At 39.4% G+C, this 24,955-nt stretch overlaps 4 protein-coding genes across 12 annotated transcripts in view; all 4 read left to right on the forward strand.

Annotated features, from left to right (window-relative positions):
* dyrk4 (dual-specificity tyrosine-(Y)-phosphorylation regulated kinase 4) overlaps positions 1 to 9,679 on the forward strand; it is a 35,413-nt gene extending 25,734 nt beyond the window's left edge. For 2 of the 4 annotated variants that reach the window (XM_058646580.1, XM_058646582.1), the window contains 9 exons: positions 809 to 945; positions 2,952 to 3,092; positions 4,681 to 4,819; positions 5,046 to 5,127; positions 6,046 to 6,218; positions 6,325 to 6,385; positions 6,634 to 6,763; positions 7,030 to 7,187; positions 8,055 to 9,678. In XM_058646580.1, the coding sequence (XP_058502563.1) occupies positions 809 to 945; positions 2,952 to 3,092; positions 4,681 to 4,819; positions 5,046 to 5,127; positions 6,046 to 6,218; positions 6,325 to 6,385; positions 6,634 to 6,763; positions 7,030 to 7,187; positions 8,055 to 8,293 (1,260 nt within the window). In that variant the 3' untranslated portion in view covers positions 8,294 to 9,678. Of the gene's footprint in view, positions 1 to 808; positions 946 to 2,951; positions 3,093 to 4,680; positions 4,820 to 5,045; positions 5,128 to 6,045; positions 6,219 to 6,324; positions 6,386 to 6,633; positions 6,764 to 7,029; positions 7,188 to 8,054 lie in introns of all 4 variants that reach the window. The other 2 variants (XM_058646581.1, XM_058646583.1) reach the window with 2 other exon arrangements.
* A 937-nt stretch (positions 9,680 to 10,616) lies between these two features.
* On the forward strand, positions 10,617 to 15,866 carry ndufa9a (NADH:ubiquinone oxidoreductase subunit A9a). Its single transcript, XM_058645630.1, has 11 exons — positions 10,617 to 10,729; positions 12,074 to 12,247; positions 12,402 to 12,499; positions 12,630 to 12,721; positions 12,878 to 13,019; positions 13,455 to 13,557; positions 13,724 to 13,794; positions 14,418 to 14,494; positions 14,784 to 14,879; positions 15,405 to 15,471; positions 15,579 to 15,866. Exons 1-11 carry the CDS (start codon positions 10,675 to 10,677, stop codon positions 15,747 to 15,749), a joined length of 1,146 nt encoding a protein of 381 aa, XP_058501613.1. The 5' UTR covers positions 10,617 to 10,674; the 3' UTR covers positions 15,750 to 15,866.
* A 1,005-nt stretch (positions 15,867 to 16,871) lies between these two features.
* Positions 16,872 to 23,250, forward strand: si:dkey-24l11.2 (uncharacterized protein LOC100034462 homolog). 6 transcript variants are annotated; one of them, XR_009241898.1, is made up of 13 exons: positions 16,872 to 17,084; positions 17,715 to 18,302; positions 18,616 to 18,675; positions 18,764 to 18,816; positions 18,900 to 19,044; positions 19,401 to 19,807; positions 19,882 to 20,110; positions 20,331 to 20,445; positions 20,600 to 20,711; positions 21,025 to 21,136; positions 21,535 to 21,647; positions 21,777 to 21,917; positions 23,116 to 23,238. XR_009241898.1 is itself a non-coding variant. In XM_058646412.1 (13 exons), the coding sequence occupies exons 2-12, from the start codon at positions 17,727 to 17,729 to the stop codon at positions 21,844 to 21,846; spliced, it is 1,992 nt and encodes a 663-aa protein (XP_058502395.1). In that variant the 5' UTR covers positions 16,872 to 17,084; positions 17,715 to 17,726; the 3' UTR covers positions 21,847 to 21,865; positions 23,116 to 23,250. The 6 variants fall into 6 exon arrangements, 4 of the variants coding, with proteins under 4 accessions (XP_058502395.1, XP_058502393.1, XP_058502394.1 ...); XR_009241897.1 differs by having other exon boundaries at positions 23,062 to 23,183; XM_058646412.1 differs by having other exon boundaries at positions 21,777 to 21,865; positions 23,116 to 23,250.
* On the forward strand, positions 22,062 to 23,978 carry ch25hl1.1 (cholesterol 25-hydroxylase like 1, tandem duplicate 1). The gene has a single exon (XM_058646414.1). The coding sequence runs from the start codon at positions 22,908 to 22,910 to the stop codon at positions 23,760 to 23,762; it is 855 nt and encodes a 284-aa protein (XP_058502397.1). The 5' UTR covers positions 22,062 to 22,907; the 3' UTR covers positions 23,763 to 23,978.
* The last annotated feature ends 977 nt before the right edge of the window (positions 23,979 to 24,955 follow it).

The raw sequence follows: 24,955 nt of genomic DNA on the forward strand, positions 1-24,955 counted from the left end.
CACTGCGCTCGCCGCCCCGCAAGGCACAGCCATAGGCCACACCCCCTTTTTAGCTAGCGAAGCACACAGAGCCCTAGTTGTGTAAACATACAAATCCCTGTGAGTAATTAGTTGGCAAACACATTACAGATGTGACTACTGTTTTGAATACTCTTCACAATTAACTACATCGAGGTCACCAATCCATGTTACAATGGGCTTAAAGGAACACTTCACCGATTTGCATTTAGCTTTGTATTTCTAGAATAGGGCTAGTATTTTTGAAAAATTGTGCTTCCCAAACTCAGTTTCCCCTGAGTCCACAAATATCTTCATTCTTTTTGTTGTTACGTGCCCAACAGTGACACTTCGTCGGAGGCTTGAAACTGCAACACTAATTCTGCACTTTTTAGACCCACTCGTAGGGGGACGGAACCTCATTCCCAGAATGAAAACAGTGTCCACCATCTTTGCTAATAGTTACACTATAAGGATCAAGTGTCACTGGTGGGCACCTAACAAAGAAAATAATGAAGATATTTCTTGACTCAGGGGAAACTGAGGTTGGGAAGCACAATTTTTCAAAAATACTAGCCCTTTTCTAGTAATACAAAGCTAAATGCAAGTATTCCTTTAACCGTCTTCAAGAAACAAGAGTTGTATTGGTAGATAACCTGTATGCTGAATGAAACCTTCCGTAGCCTACATTATAAGTTAACAGTATATTTCACTGATTATATAGTTTATGTCTTTACCTAGATGTTTTTCTTGTCAGTGACTTCTCTTTTGATACTCAGTGTCGTTGCTGTTGCTCCCGCTGTTCTTGCAGGTGCTGCACGACCACATAGGCTACAGGTTCGAGGTGCTTGAAGTGATTGGGAAAGGCTCCTTTGGGCAGGTCCTAAAATGTCTGGACCACAAAAACAATGAACTCGTCGCCATCAAGATGATACGCAACAAGAAGAGGTGAGTTATGATAATATGATATACTGATAAACTCTCGCTGCTTCCTCTATGTACCCATGGCAACAGTAAGCTCACGCTTAGCGATGAGATTGTTGAAGTAATGTCTCTAGCCAATAGCCATGTGTCTTTTTCCATGTATTTCAAAAAAGAGCCTTTTTTAAGTTATTATTATCATTAATATTATTTTATTTAAGGAAAGGGACAATGCATATTAATAAACATTCAAATATAAATATGCTAGGTTGTAGCCTGATGCTTATTAGCACCTGTAGTCCCCACAAAAGAGCCTATTACATGCCAGACAATCAAAAAATAATGTAGGATTACAGAAATTATTTCTAAAAATTGGTACCCTTAAGAAATAACATGTTTGTTTGTTTTTTATGTAACATGTGACATAAATAGTAGATAATGGTAAATAATAAAGAGGGAGATCAACAGCTGCACAAACAAAATCAGTTGCAGGAACTAAAGTTGTCTACGTCTTAGAATCTTTATTGATTCCCCATTATATCACTTAATCACCTAAATTGTATTAAGAATGTCTTAATAATCTTTGATTTGGAGAACTCTGGCAGTACACCGATTAAAAAACAAGGTATTACCTAATATTTGTTAAAAAAAAAAAAGGATCATGGAAATGATGCAAAATGCCATGAACATAAATATTTATTCATTCAGATCAATTCATATTGGTTAAACCGTCACAGGAACCAATCTTTAAACAGCTAGTGTAGCGATGTTACTATGCTACTGAATAGAAACAAGTTATTTTTTCACATTCAAAGAATCAAACTGGGCATTCAAGTGACCCGACACCCCGTTGTGAGGTTTTTTCCCACATGCTCCCGCCACGATCACTTTACATATCAGCACTCTGCCAAATCGTTGAGATCCTGATTTAGAATTACAGAGGCCAGGAACCTCTTGGTGTTATCTTACCTGTGCTCCCTCAGCTGCTGCCACTGGCTGAGTCCATGTAGGTTAAACGCAACAGCAGCAGCGGCAGCGGCAGCAGCAGCAGCAGCAGCAGCAGCCACCAGGTCTTACCACCACTTCAATAATTCAGCAAATGAAATGGGTGCAAACTGCTACATGCACCACTGTGAACTGTGTCACGGAGAAATCTCTGATGTGAATTCTCCTGGAGGCAGGATTATAAACGGTTGACACAGAGTGGAGACTTCTGAGTGTTTTTGTGCTCCAAATAGTAGATAGAGATTTAGAACGTGAGTCTGCTGTTTTGTTCAAAGTCAGAGTTAAAGTTAAAGCTGCAGTGCGTTACTTTTGGTGATTTGTTGATATCGTTATTCTGCCTCTATTTGGTCTTTGTGAACATTAATGTTCAGTTTGTCCTTCATCTGAAAATGGACTCTGTCGCGCAATACTATCAGACCTGACTGAGGGAGCGTTTGTGTGTATACATCAAACTTCTGAACATGCAGGTTTCAAGGCCCTTGAAAGTTTTTAAAAATCACCCTAAATAGACATGGGTCATTAAAAGTGCTTGAATTTTGTGCAAGAAAGAAGTTAAGTTGATGTTAAGGTAAATGTCTCCCTTGTTTGTTACGACGCCACCTACTGTTTCATACCCTGCATTGCTTGATGCACGTAGGCTAGGCCTACGCAGAACAAACGACGAGTTGTAATTACTAGCAGTGTTGTGGACACTGTCCACTGTCTCTCTCCGCCGTTGACATAAGAGTCCATGAAGAAAAAGGAGTGAGTAGAGCAAATGATGACATGATGGCTGGGAAATGAAGACTCAAAGAAAGAAAGAACTAAAGAAAATGACAAAGACTGACTTTGACCAAGATCCCAAGGACAATCATTTGAACAGATCAAAAGTGGACGCCATGGGCGAAGCTGCTCAAGTTGCCCTCCCATCTTAAGCTCTGCCTGCACATTCAGTCCTTGAATTTGATGGAATTGGTCCTGGAAAACCCTTGAATTTGATGTTAACACTACAGTTTCTGAATCTAACAACTCTGTAAATCTCCCTCTAGGTTTCATCATCAGGCCCTTGTTGAGCTGAAGATCCTGGATGTAATAAAGCGGAAAGACAAGGACAATCTTCACAACGTCATCCACATGAAGGAGTACTTTTACTTCCGAAACCACCTCTGCATCTCCTTTGAGCTCCTAGGGTTTGTACATTCTCTCTCTCTCTCTCTCTCTCCGGTGTGTTCAGAAAATTATCTTACATGAGAGTCTAAAGACGTCACTGAATAATTGATCTGTTAATCAGATAGGGTTTGTCACCTTCCCCCCGGTCTGCTCGCCGTCCTTTCTTATCAAAGGCTCGTCTCACTTGTCTCTAATTGTTGCCTCTGCCTCTACATGTTAGCAGTCAATCAGGTGTTTAGTAATTACCTGTGTACCTTAAGCCAACTGCATTTTAGTATGCATCGCCACGGGTATCTATTTGAGTTTGGTGTATCACACTGGCTGATTGACCTTTAGAGGACGTCTTGGACTCGTCATCTTGTCTAATGTTACCGTCACCGAACCCTTTAGTTAGCCTTGATTAGGGCGCTATCTTTTTCCCCGTCTTGCACCGGAGTGTGAAGGCTCCCGTTACACAGTCTAAAGAAGTTTATGCTCATCGCAAGTGGCAAGAAATAGCAGGAGGATACGCGGCGTGTCTCCGTCCCCCGCTCTGAATGTGAGCACTCAATCAATCAATCGGATAATTCTCAAGTATGGGCTTGAAAGTCACTGGATGTGATGCGACGCACATAGTGACGGCAGTAAGCGGCCTTGGTTTGTCGGGGAATTTATTTGAGGAACGTGTCGTTCACGTCCGAGGCAGATGCTGCACATGTTTGAGTCTGGTTCTCACAGAGATTTCTTCCTGTTGAAAAGGAATTTTTTCTCTCTCTACTGATGCCCAGTGCTCATTGTGTGAATTATTGGGTTTCTCTACTCTCTATAATTTTGTTTCTGCCTTACTATGTACAACGCCTTGAGATCATGTCGGGTGTGATTTGGCGCTTTACAAATAAAATTTAATTGGATTGAATGTTAGATGATTTTTATGAAGATGAGCTTGAAAATACTAATACAACATGAGGACAGTTTATAATGATTATGAGAATAGTTACCTTCAAGAAGGAGTGTTTTTCTATCTGGCTTTGGGCATTATTTAAAAAGTTAAGGACTAATTTGGACGTGGCCTAAAAAAGAAATCAGGCAAATTGAGATTTAAGAGTCTTTTAACCCTTAGAACACAGATAATTTAGGCTGCTTTTTCCATTACTGTGTTAAAACGTATAACTGATGACAAAGATTGTTTTTTTCATTTTCACCAACCATATTGGGATTGAGATTTGGAAATACATCAAAGTTCAAATTTTGCCTGGCTCATTTTTGTTATGGACAAAAAGAAAGAAAAATGGTCTATTTTGTGACTTTGGTGACGCTCCTCCAGTTTACTGATTCCGTTAATCATAACTTTGACTCAACAAGCATTTTGTGAACGCCTGAAGATGTGACCTATAAACACACACCCCCAGGATGTCCATATATGGAGTTGTGTATTATTCCCGCGGTAATTTATCATGGGTGCTTATTGTTAAATTCAATCTTAACCCTGTGACATAAGGTGATTTTATTGACAATATGGGAAATCGAGCAGACTTTTCAGAGGTTTGAAGGTGTGAAAGCATTCTCTCTCAATAAGTTATGTAACCACATCAAGAACTAACCACATGTCACATTTTCTTCTTTTTACAGGGTCAACTTGTATGAGCTCATCAAAAAAAACAACTTCCAGGGCTTCAGCCTCGCACTCATCCGTCGCTTTGCCCACGCTCTCCTCAGGTGCCTGCAGATGCTGCACAGGGAGAAGATCATCCACTGTGACCTCAAACCGGTACGCTCTATCATCACATCTGTATGACATGAAGCCGCATCTGGACTAAGAATAACAAGATTTAAAGATATATTCTTATGTGTTTATACTTAAAGTCTGCACAGCTGTTGATGATTGCACTGCAAAAAAAAAAACCCTATGGGAGCAATGCAAATGTTGCTCCATCTTGTGGAGTGCTGTGTTATTGCACCAGCAACAGTGTTTGACAGGATCTCCTTCTTAACAGGAGAACATCCTTCTGTCTCAGAGAGGACCGGGGAACATCAAGGTAGTGGACTTTGGGTCGAGCTGTTATGAACAACAAAGAGGTAAGAGCATGATAAAATAGTATTTATAGCATGTTTGGATAATAGAAAGAGAGATGACTAGGTTATATTTACTTAATTATCCATTCAGTCATTCATCCGCTCTCCATTATTTTGACAATTTTTACCTTACTTCCCGCACAAACCTGTTATTGATTCAGTCAAACATTCTGAAATGTAAAGATTTAACAGATTATTATACAATACAAATGATATACCACACAAAAAACTACCTCCACATATACAGAGGTTATATAAAATCAGTAAAAGTCAATACAAACTGAAAGGTAATGTTCATATTTGGAACTCAGCCGAGTCAAATTGGAATTGGTGGAATTTCTTGTTCTGTATTATGTTAAAACTTGCAGTATATTAAAAACAGGCTTGTAAATCTTAATGAAATTAACTTAACCATGCAATATATTATTATAAGTTTAAGTTGAGGAAAATTTTGTAAGCTATAGGTGTAAATTTGCTTTAGTTTTAGCCTGCACTTCAGTTAACAACTGTGGTCTTTGTGTATTATTTTAACTAAATGTATTAAATACAATAACTAATAATAACTAAATGAACTATATAATGTTTACAACTAAAAATAAACCAAAATAATAATTGATTTCCTGTAGTTTAAACTTCAAAAACAAAAATGTCACTGTTAGTGGGTGAACAATCCAACGGTTGGTGAATTCTGCTTCAATATTCTTTGTAAGAAAAGACAATATTAAAGAATCAAAAAATTATCTTTGCGGTAACTTTTCTACCAGCTCTTGCTCAAAAGCCCAAAACTTTACTATCAAAACTATCATAGACAAAAAACACAGAAACAAAACAACTTCAGTGCATAATATTTCATGTGTAAAATAAGTAGTTGGAAAATGATTCATGTGAGCCTGCTGTGCTAATATTACTGTCCTCCACCAGTGTACACCTACATCCAGAGCCGCTTCTACCGCTCCCCAGAGGTCATCCTGGGTCACAACTACAACATGGCCATCGACATGTGGAGTCTGGGCTGCATCCTCGCTGAGCTCTACACGGGCTACCCGCTCTTTCCAGGAGAGAGTGAAGTGGAACAGATTGCTTGTATAATGGAGGTAACACATTTATTTTGCATGTTAAAGGTGCAGACACACTGGTTCTTTAAATAAAAACAATGTAAACACACATTTCTAAAATCTGGTTGCTGTTTTTGACTTGCAGGTTCTTGGAATGCCTCCGAATGACTTTGTTCAGTCAGCATCGAGGAGGAAGTTGTTCTTTGGTAAGAATCTTTCTTCACCTCTTTGTGACGTGTCTTATCAATGGCTACTTTCTTTATCAGTGATCACACTGTGTAGAAAACATCAACGTTTCCCAAAAGTTTTTATATGAAGCCCCAGTTTTATAACTATCTTGACCAAATTCACATTAATTTAAATCAAAACAAGAGCAAATGTTTGAATATGTGTCTGGTTATTTCACTGCTTCTCGGAAAGTGTGTGTGCGAGGACTGTGTTTCTGTGTGTACAGACTCCAAAGGAAACCCGAGGAACATCACAAACAGCAAGGGGAAGAAGAGAAGGCCAAACTCCAAGGAGCTGTCGGACACTTTGAAAACGAATGATGTTTTATTCTTAGATTTCATCAAACAGTGCCTCACGTATGTCAACTTTGCTGACACCTTCTGATTTAGAATATATATATATATATGTGTATATATATATATGTATATATATGAAAATAAATGAAAGAGGAGCTTATTGTAAAAAGAGTATATATATATATATATACTCTTTTTACAATAAGCTCCTCTTTCATTCCTGTTACGTCCTGAAATGACTGCAGAGAAATTGGCTCTGGCTTTATAATACACTATGCTTTAATAGCACTGCCTTTAAATCATTATTTCTATTTCTTACTTTTTAGTTGGGACCCGACCAAGCGTATGACTCCCGATGAGGCGCTACAGCACGCCTGGATCCTGGAGGGGAATTTCAACAAAGTCCGGCCAAGAACCAGGCCGACAGTGAAGAAGGCCTCGGACAGTTCCACCAGCTCAGAAAGACAAACTAATGGCAAGCCTGGTACGAATTCAGCCCATTTCACTATATTATATATAATCATCTATTTGTTCTGTATACATCCATCCCAAAAAATGTATACATTAAGACTGACTATACAGTTTTTTGTATTATTGGGTTTCTCTACTCTCTATAATGGCGTATTTCCAACGGCTCTACTCGCCTCGGCACAGCACGGCACGGCACGGCACGGCACGGCACGACACGACATGACATGACACGATTAGGTTGCATCTCCACTACAAAAAAAGTACCTACTTAACATGGGCGGAGTCATCACTGCATGGCTGAGTGACACCACTGTGACTTCGTTTCATATGCGACACACACACACGCACACACACACGAATGACTAGTGACTTTACACCAGACTTCTGTAGTTGTTGGAGATAACCCACATTTTTAGGATTGTTAAGTAGTTTTAAGTGATCTGCAGTTCGGTGCTGTTCGGCTTGATTTGTGTGTGGGACGTCTCTTCCTGTGACGGCACTCTTTACCATATCTATATGCACTACATTGCTGACATTGATTGGCTGATTAAATAATTGCATTAACATGTGGTCACCTACACGTGTCTACTCTAATAATATATGAATTAAACATTCTACAGTTACTGTACACATACAAGTGCATCTGTATTGACAAGATATACAACACACATGCTCTCCATATAAAGTGTACAGTAATTCATATACTCATGTATTTGTAATATAATACAATGTAATATTCAGGAATTGGGCCGAATAAGTACTTGATGAACTTTTAAATGTATCATTGTCCCTATATTTTTACTCTTAAGATTGTGAACATACAGGTTCTATGTTTTTGATTTATGATATTTACTGTCCTTTGTTTCCATGTGTGCATCAGAGAACATCAGCTCAGGGAGCAACACTGCAGACAAGCTGAAGAGAGACAGCTCGGAGACAGGAGCGACCGAGCGTCTGCGGCCCATTGGCGCTTCGGCAGAGGAGGAGGTGTGTGAAAACACCTCACAGCAAGGAGGCGGTGAGCGGCCTGTTCATATCATCATCAAACCTCAGGAGGAAGTGGGCACAGAGAGAAAAGACAGCCAGGAATCGTCTCAGTGTTTGCCACCTATCATGTAACAGTTCCAAAAAAGATGGGCTGCGTCTATGTCCAAGTGGGAACACTGGCAGACATTCAGACTCAATATCCCACTGACTGAGTTTGTGCGAGTGCAAGTAAATGGACGGCTGGGAGAAAGTTGCTGCTGCTGGTGCTGCTGTGTCAAAAAAAACAATGTTTGAGACAAGAAAGTTCCTGAGTTTAAGGTGGAAAGAGGAGGTTTTCTATCAACGGGTAGAAACCAAACCAGTTCCTACAGGCGGTGAACAAAGGTGGCGGGGGATGCACTGATCATCAGCAGAGATATATCTTCTATTTATTGTTTAAATTTCATAGTGTTTTCTTCTTATTATTATTATTGTTATCATTATTCTGTGAAGCTCTTAGTTTGTTGTGACAGTGATGTCATTGAACTAGCTGTCTGCCACGGGAGGACGTCCTCATTGAGTTTTAATGAAATTCAAAACACCGTCTCCTGTTACTGTCTTCTGGATTATTTATTGAACCCAATCTTTGCTGCGCATTGACATCTCTAAAAAAAACAAAACAAAAAAAAAACAGGTTTGATGAATACATTTTTACCTCGTGAAGTAAAAACAGTATCTCATCTGTTCTTGCTTGACATTTTATCCTCAGTTTACTTTCATGAAAGAATTGTTTGCAATGAAGGCTGAGCCAAAATGTTGTTTTTTTTAAATCATGTTAACTAAGAAATTATTTGTTGTGTACTTTGTAATTGAAGTTGGCAGTCGCTGTCCTGATTGATCAATCAATCATCATTATACTTATTTATTATGAAATGTGATTGATCCTATGTTTAAGATTCCTGTAACTATTCAATTAACAGTCATACAATGTGTATTTCTAATTGAGTCCGTTGTATATACAGTACATATATATTTCTGTTGTAATTATACGTGTAATACAGAACTATTTTAAGGTATTTGTTGAGGGTCTAGACAAGGTTTTACTTGTTGTGTCGTGACTGTAAGAAAACAGTTTTTGTTTGTGTTATTCATATTTTTTTATATTAGAGACGAAAAGACAATCCTACTATCGATAGTTTGTGCCTTGCAGTATTAGAAATCTTGCACTTTACTCTTGGATTAGATCTGGATTAGAAAACGTTGGATTCTTACCTGTCAGACAGTTAAGGGTTTTGACGACCATGTCAGGATCCCTTCATCTGGCAAAGTGATGTCTCTACTAATGTTGCAGGACATGATGAAACATTAATTGTTTACCCTCCTTGTACAGTTGTTTGTCTTAACTCGCCAACAGAAATCCAAATTAAATTGGAGATAGACACTATCAGCGAAGCAACCAGAGATCCCAAGATGACGGCTTGTAGCTGGAAAAAGTCGAGAAAAGTAATTTTTATGTCTTTTATGATGAAATAAAATTTTGTTTCAACAAACATTCTTTTTTTTTATTCATATTTATTAAACCATTTTATAACATTATTACACTGCAATAGTAAAAAAAATGGTAACATGAATTAAAACTAGTTTAAAAACAGTGCATTTGTGTTTATGTACTGTATATATTTAAAAATAATAAACAGAACTTATTGGCATGATTAACTTTTCAGGTAAAATATCTTTGAATATATTGAAGACAAAACTATTTTAGACAAACTTTATTACAAACAGATCTGTACTCCTTGTATATAACATACTGTTACAGTATTTGATGACTAGAAAATATTCCAAAAAAATACAACATGAAATATATAAAAATGAAGGGGGAAAAATCAGAAGTGAACATAAATTAAATATATATATATATATATATATATATATATATATATATATATATATATATATATACATATACGTATATAAAAAAAGAACAGATAACAAACCAACAAAATCCTTCACAAAGAGAATACGATTGAGATCCACAGTTTTCCCACCCTTCAAACTCATGTTGAAAGGCCATGAAGTTGGGAGAAACCTTTGTCATCCTCTATGTATGTATGTAAAATTTATCATAGAAGATTAACACATTTACAACAACATCAACATTCTTTTCATTAGACTTAAAATATGTAATAAACATTTCTGCAACAAATTTAAATAAAATTGGGGGGTACTACACATACACAACATATGATTTTTCAGATGAGACCAAAATTAATTAGGGATTTGGAGAAGCATAAATTGTGCATATTGTATATACAGTGTTGTGTATAATTTTGGATATGTAATTTTTTTTGATGTTTTTGTTATTGATACAAAATCCGTATGGCAAAGGCCTTGTGCAAAACAATATCATCAGAAATATTGTTCCAAAAAGCCTTTGCTCTTGGGGAAAAACTTTCAAACGTCAGTACTGCCCGGCGTCCCTCTTTGACGTACTCCTTCTAGTTTGGCCCACACGGTTCGCCGTAGTCGGAAAGATGGCGACCGTAGCACTGGTTAGCCGTCCTGCGAGTGTCCTTCCGAGGATTTCTAGTGAGTACTTTATTTACAGTGATAAGTTCACGTGTACACGCGTGTCTTGGACTATAGAAAAGCACATGTATACGTGTATGGAATCTTACATTTGCTCACGTTTAAACGGCAGCCACTGGAGCAGTGACCTTGCTAACTGGTTCGGCTAATGCCCCGCTAGCAAACACTTCAGCTTTGCTAGGAGCTCATTTGCACCTATAATATTATCATAGTGTAACTTTCCAACATTAAATTTGATTATTTTATGTAATAATACATGACGTGTAACGCGTTAGGTTTGGTTGAGCTTCGGTTATGATGTTGTTCTGTGAGCTACCGTGATGTGACGTCTATGTCAGAGACTCTAAACACATTGTTTTTACTTGCAGTTTTACAACCGTTTTCGTTATTATTTTGATTACATTTAATTTGATTATATCACGGTGGTGATATGTTGTTGACAATAATATGCGTCTCCACAGTATGGCTGAAACGATTACTCCATTATTAGTCGACTATTACATGAATCGAATTGGAATCGATTAGGATGTGTTATTGATCTTGTGGAAGTTCAGGTGTTTTAGTAGCTTAAGTATGGCTAAAGCCATGTTGATATGACTTTACAACACATAAACAGATACTTAAATATACAGGCAGGTGTTAAACAGAGAGTCTTTCTGCTTTGGGTTCAATGGTTTGGACTCAAACGGTTCACATCTGATCCCATAATAACTACCTGGATTGTTGAAATAAATAAAAGTTTAAAAAAAAAAATGCGTTAACTGTAGTTTGTGGTGATATTGAGTTTTATTGATTTAAAAACGTTGACATTAAACATCAACCAGGGTTTCCACTGGTCCAATCCTTGAAAGTTTCTGAATTTGAAAAATAAACTGTTGAAAGTTTCTGTAAATTGCCCTATATAGACATGGGTCATTGAAAGTGCTTGAATTTTGTGCAAGAAAGAAGTTAAGGTGATATTTAGGTAAATGTCTCCCGCCGCTGATGTGCCCTTGTTTGTGACAACCAAACTTGTTTTAAGTTACCCTCCCATCGTAAACTGTGTCAGCACATTCAGTCCTTGAATTTGAGGTAATTGGTCTTGGAAAGTTCTTGAAAAGTGTGGGAACCCTGAGAACAAATATGTTAGAAAGGGTATTAAAACAACATATTATCAATATAAAACCGTACAGTTATGGGACACCACACAGTTTAATCAATTTAGACTGAATATTGCCAATATGAAAGTAGGATTTATTGCAGTGCAGTTGCACTAGACTGGGGTAATTTTACATTAAAATAAATATATTATACCTTGTTATGCTGATGAAATGCTGCCTTGTGTTGTTCCTCTCCTCTCATTAGGTAGCTGCTCCCCTGCTATATTGTCGACTGCCTCAGTCGCCACTGGCCAGCAGAGGAGGCTGCAACATACCCTCGTCCCCAAAGGGAAAGGGGGGCGATCTTCTTCCAGTGGAATATCAGCCACGGTGTTTGGGGCCACAGGTTTCCTGGGTCGATATGTTGTCAATCGGCTGGGTTAGTTTAAAAATACATCATAAATATTGACACCTTGAGTTACTTTACCCCTCTAAGCTAAATGCATACTGAATTAATGAATTGCAAAGTGAGTACAACAATATCTCTTTTTTGAAGGTATGATTGCATGTGTTAATCTCCTTATAATTTGCAGGTCGGATTGGCTCTCAGGTTGTAATCCCACACCGCTGTGATCAGTATGACCTCATGTACTTTAGACCAATGGGCGATCTTGGACAAATGATATTCATGGTAAGATGTGTGCTGTGCAGACACAAAAACGTTTGGTTTGAAATAATGAAACACTTGTAAATGATCAACACTTGAATCTACAAGTGCAGATGAAATGAACTTGTTTTGTCTCTGTTCTGTCTTGTTGCAGGAGTGGGATCCCAGGAACAAAGACTCCATCAAACGGGCGTTGGAGCACTCTAATGTGGTCATCAACCTGGTGGGCAGAGAGTGGGAGACAAGGTGTGGCAGAAAAATGCATTAATCTTTAGACACACTGGTGTAGAAACCAGAAAATGATGCAGCATTCTTTTTTAGACACTCAAAGATCTGTGTCGGAGGACTTGTAGGTAAATTCTAACTAAGGATTCACATGCTTGTTTCCTTTTTTGTGTACAGGAACTATCGCTTTGAGGATGTCTTTGTGACCATCCCTCAGCAGATCGCCAGGGCAGCCAAAGAGGCAGGCGTCTCAAAGTTAATCCACATGTCCCACCTCAACGCTGACATACGCAGCCCATCCAAGTACCTGAGGAACAAGGTGGGCTGTATCTCTATGTCATATTATCTAACATATCTGTATTCTTATGTGTTGTTGTTTTTTGTGTGCATTTGTATGGATGGGCAGGAACTGACTCTTTTGGAAACTGATTGGTCACAATCGATCACAAGCCGTGAAAACACTCACTTTTCCTAACAGTAGTTCCTCCAAGTCGGTCCAAAAATAGAACAGTGTTTGTGAATTATCATATGAGATGTGATTTCAGGGGGTGCTATGAAGGATATTACTTCTGATTCTGAGCTGAAATACTTGTTATTATGGATACAACATGGAAGAAGTGCCTTAGACATACTCCTTATTTTGCATGGCAATTAAGTCCATCTTTAGTTTTGTGGTGGTTACATTAATATGTTATAAAAAGGATATTTTGTGTAAAGGAAGGTAATGATTATGTGTCGTATTTCTCTATCATAGGCTGTGGGAGAGACCGCAGTGAGAGACGAGTTTCCAGATGCAATCATCATGAAGCCCGCTGAGTTCTTTGGGAGAGAGGACAGATTCTTCAACTATTACGCAAGTAAGTCCCCTTGTCAGTGACTGGTTGTGTTGTGTTTGTATTTGGTTGTGTTAAGTTCTCTGTTGCTCCACTTCTGTTGTGCTGCATAAAAATATTTCATCTGCCACTAACAGCTAGCAAGCTTTATGTGTTGGCCTTGATATTTATTTATTTTTCTTCTTTTCAGACATGCGCTGGTTTGGCAACTCCGTTCCACTCCTGTCACTTGGGAAGAACACGGAGAAACAGCCAGTTTATGTAAGTTTGTTGAAAGGAATTGGTTATTTCAATATATAGTATATTGTATTCAAGCAATGATTGCCAGTGTCACAAAAAGTGTTGACTAAGGAGCTTCACAAGGTTGATTCATATTTAGAAGCTGACATTTTTTCCCAGGTCTCTATAAAAATCCTTTTATTAGTTCTGGAACAAAGTAGCTCACATCAAATTCATGAAACTCAAGTAGTCGAAAATAATGGAGCACAATTTGTCACTGTTAGCTGTGATTTTGTAACATTAAAGAGAAAAGGCGACCCTTGTTCCAATAGCCAATATCTTCACTGGGGTCCAAAGGTCTTTACCATTCAAGTGAAAGGCAAAGCAGTCTTGGGCACTTGGGCTGGAATACTCTGATGCTGGAGAGAAGACAGGATATTGGAATATACAGCAATATTATATCAAGGGGAAACTAATGCAAAAATATTATCGCATTTGTTAAGCTTCGAGTCATTAACATATTTTGTGTTTAAGGAATTTTGATAGTCCTATAGAGTCAGTTTTCATCGTGAGATTCAAAAGTCTGAGACCACATTCACTCACTTTACTGCAGCTATTTAAGGAACCGTGACAAACTGAACAAAACTGTCGTCTTTGTGTTGCAGGTGGTGGATGTGGCCAATGCCATCGTCAATGCTATCAAAGATCCTGATTCTAATGGAAAGACCTACGCACTAGTCGGGTAGGTGTTCAGCTCCAAAACAGCTTTGTCTGAAAACTTGTGCATTCATGTTCAGAGAATACATTCCTTCTGAAATGGTAGTCACACAGATATTTATAGATGTTTAGCCCAGTGTGTTAGAATTAGTCATTGAACAGTTATACAATCACACTTTTGGCAAGTATATTCAATTTCTGCCAGTAAACCTTCCTAAATGTTACTCTCTGTGTCACATCAACAATCTGTCCTGAGATGATGTAGTTTCTGTATCATTTGAACTGACAGTTTTGCTCTTCTTGTTGTTGCTTAGCCCCAACCGGTACCTCCTTCACGACCTGGTGGAGTACATCTACGCTGTGGTACGCAGACCTTTTGTGGCCTACCCTATTCCCCGTCAACTCTACCAGTAAGTTCCTTTTATATTTTCATCAGCATGAATTGACTGACTAGTTAAAATAATGCATAAGACATAAGAATACACAGTTTAAGGCAGGCCTGTATTTCTGTCAGGCATTTATCGATTGAACACTTTATACCAATTACTCTTTAATATTAATATACAGATCCATGGTTCTCAAGCTGTATATGTATCCCCTGTGGTATGTGAGCTTCTTCTGGTGGTACTTGGATGAAAATCATATACTAATTATTAGTCACCTTATCTCTCTCTCTCCATCTTAATCTAATTTGATGCGTATGTTTGGTAATTTACTTGAAGTCCTATGTCTTATATTTAAAAACCTCACTCACTTACTTGAAGTTTTATATTTTTCTGTGTTTTATATTCCGTTTTGTTTATTTAAGTCTTTTGTTATTCTTTGTTATTTTATTGTGTGCCTTTAAGCCGGGAGTTGCTGCAAAATCTTGTTATGTCCTCATAATGACAATAAAAAAAATCTTGATTCTTGATTTACCTCATGTTTCTGTTCAGCCTGGGTGCTAGTTTTTTTGCAATGACCCCCTTTGAGCCGTGGACGAGCCCAGACAAAGTGGACAGGGTAAGAAAAGGACAGCTTTGTGTAGATTTGGCTCCATTTGCATTTACTGAGGTCAGTAAAAGAATGAGCAATAACTCTTTGCTGCATTTTTTCTATGTATATTGCAGTTTCACCAATCAGACATGAAGTACCCAGGACTTCCTGGTCTGGAGGATCTCGGTATCACTCCCAACACCGTGGAACAAAAGGCTATCCAGGTTCTGCGTCGTCACCGTCGGTTCCGTTACCTGGAAACTGACTTGGACGACGCAAAGCCAGCCAAGCAGATCAACTATTAAACTATTTGATGAGAAAATTCACCATCACTATGGCAACCAGAGGATGTCATACCTCTGCTGTGTCCTTTTGTCAGTAACTGTCTTCTGTACATATAAATAAAAACAATTATCCTTTAAGAGTTGAAGATTATTCATGGTGTTTTTGAATGTTTTCTAAGTGTTCACCTTTTTTTTTTAATGATGTCCCACTGTATTCCTACATTTTATTTTATTACACCTTTTATAGCTTTTGTAATTACTTAACAGCAGTTTGCTAAAGAGATGCCACCTGGGATGAGAGAAGTTTAAGTCAGTGACTAATGTTTAGTCAGTGACTAATGAGAAACACAATTAGTTTATTTCATAACGACAGTGTATACAGCAGTGAGTAAATACGAGATGTAAGCCTGCTGGATTATAGCAAACAAGTACACAAATATACATGTGAAATGAGGCTTATATTAACCAAAATCTAAATCTATTTTATGACTTCTGAAAGTGTCATATGTATTGCACACCTTTATTGTGGTATTTAAATTACAGAATTAATTCCGCTGTATTGACAACAGAGTTTGGAAGCATTACAGAACTGCCAGGTGAACAAAACCATAAAATGTGTAAAAAATCAAATGAAGGAATGAATGAATTCAATTATGAATGACCATGTAAAAAAGAGGTGGACCAAGACAAAGAGACTTAAGTCCCCAAATAACTTGACAAGCATTAGTGTGATGCTCAACTATATAAATGAGACACTTTCTCTCATTCAAGATATAATTTGTGATTTTTGTGCCGTAGAAATGCAATAAGGTTGACAAATGTTTAGTGATTTTAGAGAAAACTGACCGGGCTTTCTATTGTAGTTGTTTTCAAATAGTCAAGAATTAACTTTGAATCCTGTCTTTTAAATATTACGCCGTTGAGACATTTCAAAGACGAAAAAAAGGATTCGTTTTCTCTTGCTGGTTCCACGGTTGAACTCGTAAACATGAAGTGACAACTCCAGACTGTAGAGGGCGACAAAATCCTGTAAACACAGATTTTCCGGCGGAAGTAGTTTTTAACTCACCCGAAGTCGATTGGCTTGGCTTCAGAGTGCTCATAAATGATTGGTTAGAAACGCGGAAAACTATCACAGTTAGCCAATCACAAAGAGCAGAGTATGGGGCCGGCCCTCAGATGTACCCGCCCACCCGGTCTTTAGAAGGGCATAACTGCTACGCGACGTACCCACGATTATACCTTCTCGTCGTTATATTCCTTTTAAAAAAGAGCCAATTTCTTCGTTTTTAATACACGTATGTTCGTAAAGTTTCACGGAATAAACGTTGTCGCGGACCTTCGCATGTATGTTGGGTAATGTCATCCTGCAAGTATTACACTATTGAATGAAGTGACAGACTGTGATTGTAGAGAAGTTTAGCAAGCTAAACACACAGCTAACCCTGTAACATGTTTACAGATACTTCTGTCAAACTTATGTGTAACAGCAGATTATTTATTATTTTAGGTCATGACTCTTTGTTAGACAGTTCATAGTTCATATGGTTGTAAACTGTAATCCTAAATTGGTGATTAAGATTAGTTAGTGTAGTTTGTTAGTATAGCAGTTGTTTTGCTTGTTAGTAGGGATGTACGATATTATCGGCAGATATTGGCCAATATCAGCAAACACACCAATATCTAATGAGTAAAACATTAGGCTAACTAAGCTGCTACTCATTGTCTTCTATGCTACTGCCCTATACAACTATTGTTTTATTTAATGTTTATTTATTTTGCTCAGTTTGTCAGTTTTGTAGTTTGTCCACATCTACGGTGAAATGAGTAAAGTAAAATGTTATATTAATTTCACTACAGAAGAGACTAAATTACTTCGCATGAACAAGTACTCCCGATATATCAGCATATCGGCAAAAAGTCTAATATTGTATTTGCCTACTTTTGAGCAGTATTTTTAAACTCTTCTTGTATTATCTCATACAGGTGCTCATAACAATGGAGAAAGATGAAGAAGGAAAAGCAGGTGAATCACAGCCACCGCCTCATACACAGCAACCGTGTCGCTTCTTCTCTCAGGGAAGACACTGCAGTTATGGCAAGAAATGTAGATTTCTACATGTGACATGTTTACCGAACGAGCCAGATGCCACACCTCTGAACTCAGAGAACCCTGGTGAAACTGTGGGGGACAGGCCTCCTCTCGTTGATAACTCCAGGGCTGCTCCAGCAGGACCTCGCCGCCGCCCCTGTCGCTACTTCCTCTCAGGCTACTGTGCCATGGAGGACAGGTGTCGCTTCTGGCATCCGCCACAGTTCCCTTTAGTGGACAATCTGCCTGTTGCAGGCAGTCAAACGAGACCCGCTCAGAGGAAGCCACCAGTACCTCACCCCAGTGTCCTCCATGAGGTCAAGCTGTGTGACTTGACAGAGGAAACCACAGGGAAGCTCCGCGACACTGAAATCAAGCAGCTGAAGAAACGTTTCCCGAAAGACCAGCTGATTATTCAGGAACGAAGTGATGGCAAAATGACTTATTACAGGGTGGCTGTGGCGGCCACGGATCCAGATTGGGTAAACATTTTATTCTTCCCTCTTAACTCCACCTACAATTTATTCACATTTGCATTTTGTCAAAGCAACTTAGAATTGGAGATGATTAGAAATGCTACTTGTTGCATTGTGTGACAGAAAGAGCGAGCTGCTCCTTTTACTTTATTTCTTTTGACTTATTGGCTGTAAGGCGTTGTTAATAGTTATATCTGGGGTTTGTTACACAGTTCCTACATTTGATTCTTAGCCACTAACTCCAGTGTAGTGTAAAAATCTACCATTTGACTGAACACTGAACAATTTAATGAGGAATTTTCTGTACTCTTACCCATAGCCTTTTGACCTGAAAGAAATTGACGTCATGGTGAGCTTCCCTGACAATTACCCACAAGAGGTAAAGGTTTCCTCAGAGTTATGCCACGTTTTTAACCAAGTGAAATAAACAAAACCATTTCTCATGACTTTGATGAATTTTCCCTTAGATTTTCACTGTAGATATACCACTGGATCAGGCTCTACCACCTGTGATGGCGAGGTAAAATCTTTTTTTAATTTTTTTATGTTTTGAATGATTGACATCAGTTACAGTGATTTGTTTGTGTAATGTTTCCTGTGCAGACATGTGCAACAAGCATCTTTGGAGTGGCTCCAGGCCAAGCATGCAACCAATCAGCTCATGGGGAAGGTGGAGCTGCTCTTTCGGCCATTTCTCCGCTGGCTGGATCGCAGTTTGGAGAGACTGTTCACTGAAGGAGCGAGGCAGGTGAGACCCCAACCTTTGTGGATTGGAGCACAAGGTCGGATATCCATGATAATAAGTAGAAACTGATAAATTATTGATCCACTGTTTCTGCTTAGAACTGCGGCTTTCATTTTGTACGATAGTACAGTTGCAAAGCTTCCCCCTGGATGTAACGCTAACTTTTGTCTTTGGCTGAGCGTATTCTTCAGCTTACGCTAATTGTGTCAGGTATTTGTCTAGGACTCGTGTCACGTCCAGTCAATGTTCCCTGAGGAAATGGTGCATGAATGTAGAGACCAGATTAATGTGAATTACACATTTAATTGACTGAATTTAAATTCATTCGTTCAACATTTTTTCAAACATTTTTTTTGCAGTTGAAAAAAGACGTTGATTTAGAAAAGGCTGGACTGCAGTTTATATCGTACCAGGAGCTCCAGGCTACTGTATGTGAAAAGTCAGAGACTGATCACTCCGCTGATCCTGCTTCTGACACCACCACCGCTGCTGCTGCTACGGATGCAGATGAAGACACCGCCAATGACGGAGAGCTGGATAATATGGAGGGGAAAAATGGAGAAGATGGAGGTTGTAAGAAGGAGCAGTATCAGGAAGAGGATGAGGAGGATGGTGAGGAGGTGGCAGCTGCTAGTCATCTGGTGGAGAACATCAAGATTAGCAATCCTCGCAGAGGCACAGAGGTGAAGGTGCTGGGACTGAGGCTGGGGGAGAACACAGCCACTGTCGTTGCCCAACAGATTACAGTTTGCCTTCAGTGCAATAGGTAAGTAATGAGGAAAAAAACATGACAAAAACGCATCAAGGGTTTGTTTTAACCTGACTCCGTCTTGTCCACAGGTGTAAGGTAACTGCCGATCTGACCCTCTCTGGAAGGACAGCCTGCACAGCTCAGTGTGACAAGTGCAGTTCAAGCATCAGTGCTGCGTTCAGGCCCTGCATGTTGCACCATTACAGCGACGTCCTGGGATACCTGGACCTCCACAACGTTGTGCCCACTGACCTCGTGCTTCAGGACTGTGACTTTATCGTGGGCTGCCTCAGCTGCTCCCAGGAGAGCCTTGTTCAGGTGACATGATAGAAAATGATCTGCTTATAGTAAATAATAGTCAATAGTGTAATACACTATTTAAAATGTACTGTTACTAACTAGGAAATGTCAGAGAAACAGCCTGCATTCGACTTTATGTTGAGATATGTGAAAATATGTCTTGTTCTTGTAAGTAATGTCTCAATGTGCTCTGTGCTCCTCTGAACTAACCTGTAATCTTGTGTTGTTTTCTCATTAGAACCTTTCCTATGGACAGACAAAGGAGTTTAATTGCGAACACTGCCACAGCAAACTCGATGTACTCACAGAGAGTGTAAAATTCCAATATATTGCGCCACGTCCCAACAAAACAGGTCAGTGCTGACCGACGTTATGTCATCAAAGGTAACAAAGAGCCCCAGTTGGCTCTTCATCACATTGTTACATAAACAGTTTCTCAGTTCATGAACGCCTTTTTAAATGTATTCAGATTTGAATGTTTACTATACTTACTTACTCTTGGTGCAGGTACAAGTGCGGTAAATTTGAAGGTGATAAGAGACCCTGCTGTGCAGAAAGGGAAGCCACTACCAGAAAAAGGAACCTGCAAACATTACAAACAGAGCCATCGCTGGCTGAGGTATCGTCCTTCTTCTGACTTGCCTAATTCCTGACTGATATCTGTGCCTTAAAAACAACACCAATGTATCTTTTCTAACACTTGAAATATTTTTAATCCTGCACTGTGAGCAATGAGAATCAGCCTCAGCAAGTTCAAGAGTAATGTCGAACTGTAGTTCAGTTAAAAAGACTTGGAAATCATCACAAACTATTGCTCCATTTTGATACCATTGAGGAGTCTTCTAGAATGTCAGAATGTTTTAATGGAGTTTAGGGTTTTGGTTAAAGAAATAACAGTTGCTTTAAGAAAAAATGAGAACCCATGTTCCCAGGTTTCCCTGCTGCGGCCGGGCTTATCCCTGTGATGGGTGCCACGATGAGGATCAGGACCACCCCATGGAACTGGCCACCAGGATGCTTTGTGGCTACTGTGCCAAAGAACAGGTTCGTTTTAGATCTTTGCTGACACTGGCAAAAAGATTCAAGGTGTTTCAGCTCTTTGAGGAAGTTTGTGTTTATTTACTAACTGAAATTCTGGTATACAAAGGCCACCATAGTTCCCTGACCATGCTTGTTCTAGCATGGTTTAACTTCTGCCAGTAAATCCTCTTTAATTTTACACACTGGCCCTGTGTTTGATTGCATGCCTTAATTTTTGCACTGATATCATCAGCCATTTTAATTTGCATAATATTAAGTATTTTATACTAGAGAAGAGAATTATTCTAAAGAATTGTTGCACATAGATTTCTAGCTGAATACATGAACTCACAAGGCTGATGTTAGGCTTTTTACCATTTTACCTTTGTTAAACATCATCTCCGCCATCTGTGCTGTTGCAGCCGTACAACAACGGAAAGCCTTGCGTTAGTTGTGGGAGCATGTTGACGAGAGGCGCTCGCACCAGCCACTGGGAGGGAGGACTGGGCTGCAGGAGCAAAGTCAAAATGAACAGGTACACGTCTCCATAAAGATGATAATAAAAAGAAGAATAAGAGAATTCCTAAAGTAGAAGAAATTTTACATTTATACCAGTGCTGAAAAGGTTAAGATCTTCTTTTATTTTTGTTCCTCTTCACCTCAGAAATGATCGACAGAAATATGCCAACACCAACAAAACGATTTCAAGGAAAGCAGCCAGTGAGAAGAAGTAGCCGGCGAAGAAGAGTTGTGGTGTGTTCCACTTGTGACATCATGATGCAATGAATCATGGAAAAATTACAAAGTAATTCATGTTCTTATGATTGTTTTGGGTTTTTTTCATCTGTGTTTCAAATGTGAATATTTGCTGTGGATTGAGTGAGAGGACTTTGCACCATTTTGGGGTTTTAGGGTCAGTTCACAAAAGTCTTTGCAGCTCATTTGATCAGATGGGGAAAAAAAAAATAAAGCCCATTAAAGCTGTAAGTAGCATTAAATAGGCTCGATCTGCCCCCGATCTGTACAGAACAAAGGCGGTGTTGCGAACAAAATCAAAGCAAAACATATGACCTTCATGCCCTAATTTAAAAAGAAGGAGTTCTGTGTAGCAACAGGAGAATAATGAAGACAAAATTCTCAAAAAGCTCCAACAGCCCCAAACGTTCCATTCTTTGGTACCTTCCCTTGCGGTATAAGGGTAAAATGGTACGGTACAGTTAGACCAGCTCCACCCCCGACAGTCCACTGATTTTGCGACAGAAAAATGTCACTCCCTTGCGACCGGTGTCGGCACTCTATTCTCATACAAAGCTTGACGTCTTGTTGAGGCAAACCGCCACACCACGTCTTTTGTGTCCCGTTCCCGTTCGATGTTGTCATTCGTTGTCGTCGCACCAGTCCAAACATAAGCCTGACCCAGAGGCTTGTCCATCCTAAACTGTGCAATACTGTATCAAACGGAATCGTACCATGATGGAAACACGGCTTAAGACGCCAAGAGATCTAGAGCTGCACAGTTTGTATAGTTTGTGGAGAAAATGTGCAAAGTATAAGGAGAATGTTGCTGGTTGATGGCCTGAAAGAATTGTTGACCACTATGTTTTGTCTAATGCTTGTTCTTGAACACTGCTGTTAATCTCCTGATTAGGGTCTGTTTGTCGACATTGAGCTGCCAATAGGGTCAGTTCCAATTGGGAGCAAAGTTCTTTCTGTTGAACTCTCCTATATAAAGGCAGAACTTTGTGTGGATCATGAGACCTGCAGCAGCAGCAGCTTTCATTGTCCCCCGAGCACGATGTTGAACATCAGTGAGCTGCCGCCGCAGCAGCAGCAGCAGCAGCAGCAGCAGCAGCTCCTTCCCTTCAGGACCTCAGACCGTCTGCTGCAGCCTTTCTGGGATAGCTTGCTTCTTCACCACCTGCCTCTTATCTCGTCACCCTTTTTCCCAGTTCTTCTGGCCTTTTCCAGTTATTTCATCTTCAGCGTGCCTTTCGCCGCTCTAGATCTCCTGGGAGAGAAGCTGCCCGTGATGCATCAGTACAAGATCCAGCCAGACAGACAGCCGACACTGGCCATGATGGCCAACAGTTTCTTCAAGGCGCTGTACAACCACGTCGTCTTTGTCCTCCCGTCCGTCGTCATTGGAGTGTTCGTGTTGCCCGCACTGACACTGCCACACGAGGCTCCCACTCTGTATGAGGTGTTCGTAGATGGACTGGCAGTTCTTCTCCTCTTTGACATGCAGTATTACATTTGGCATTTCATACATCATAAGCACTCGCAGCTGTACCGGTGGGTCCACGCCATCCACCACGAGTACATGGCGCCGTTCTCATGGTCGACGGAGCAGCTCAGCATCCCAGAGCTCATGACCGTGGGTCTCTGGAGCAACCAGGACCCTGTTCTTCTAAAATGTCACCCACTGACCACGTGGTTCGTCACTGTGTTCAGTATCTGGATGTCCGTGGAGGACCACATAGGCTATGACCTGCCGTGGACCCTCAATCATCTGATGCCTTTCAGTCTGCTGGGCGGTGCACCTGCTCATGACATGCACCACCAGAAGCCAAACAGTAACTACGCTCCATTCTTCAGCCATTGGGACATCATCTTCGGCACCAAGGTTCCTCTAAAAATAATAAGAGATTGATAAAGACTGAAAAGACTTCTTAGCAGATTGTTGCCACCATCATTTTAACAGTATCACATTCTTTCTCTTTGTGAAGTCATTATTTTTATCTTTTGTCTCTTTTTTGCAAAACACATGACTGCCTCTCTTGGTTTCCTCTGGGAAACACAATAAGAAAGTAATTGAAAAATCAATTTTTTATGTTTTTAAATTCAATAAAATGATCGTTTATGGAAACTGTTAAAGTATTTCTTTGTTATGCAAGTTGAAACACTATACATTACGCTCACACATCATTCAAGTCATTATTGCAGTCACTGTAATCAATCTTTGGAAATGACTTCTTGTTGGAGCTTTTCTTCCAATCCTCTTACATAATTGTTAAGTCCCAGCTCGTTAAGAGGGAAACAACATTAAACCAAGGTGGTATGTGGTAAAAAAGCACAGTTAGTGCACAATACAAAAATGAAACTCCACTTGAACATAACTAAGATTCACTTTACAACAATTGCTGTCCAGGCCTCCTGAGACAACGCCCATCTGCTCCAATGGTACATGAGGAACCACACAGACCAATTTGCATACCAAACTCAGGTTAATAAAGGAGGACAACGTCCAGCAGCTTTAACAATAAAGCAAAATGTTTGAAAGAGCTTTGCTCAGCAATATTTCTCAAGGAAATTCCACAAGAATAATAAGGAGCTTTCAGATAACAAACAAGAAAATCCGTTTCGCAAACGTGTCACCCAGAGGTTAACCACAACACTTAAGGAATTAAGAGCAATTATGTGGGAATTTAAGAAGTTCCGCTTTGACTTAGTGAAAACCTCCACACTTGCAAAATATGGAATTTATTGCAATTTTAAAATAAGTACATCAAATTTGGATCTCAAGTGAACAAATGTAACGGAGGAAAAAAATAACCACAGTGCATTTGTGTAGTATTTTCTTTTACACATTTTCACATTTGGACAACATACTAACCTATGACTTTTTTTGTCACATTTTGGACAACATACTAAACTACGACTTTTTTGTCTGATTTTGGACGACATTTATATACTATGACTTTTTTGTCTGATTTTGGACGACATACTAAACTACGACTTTTTTGTCTGATTTTGGACGACATACTAAACTACGACTTTTTTGTCTGATTTTGGACGACATTTATATACTATGACTTTTTTGTCTGATTTTGGACGACATACTAT

This window comes from Solea solea, chromosome 12 (genome assembly GCF_958295425.1).
Source record: "Solea solea chromosome 12, fSolSol10.1, whole genome shotgun sequence".
Taxonomy (NCBI): Eukaryota; Metazoa; Chordata; class Actinopteri; order Pleuronectiformes; family Soleidae; genus Solea; species Solea solea.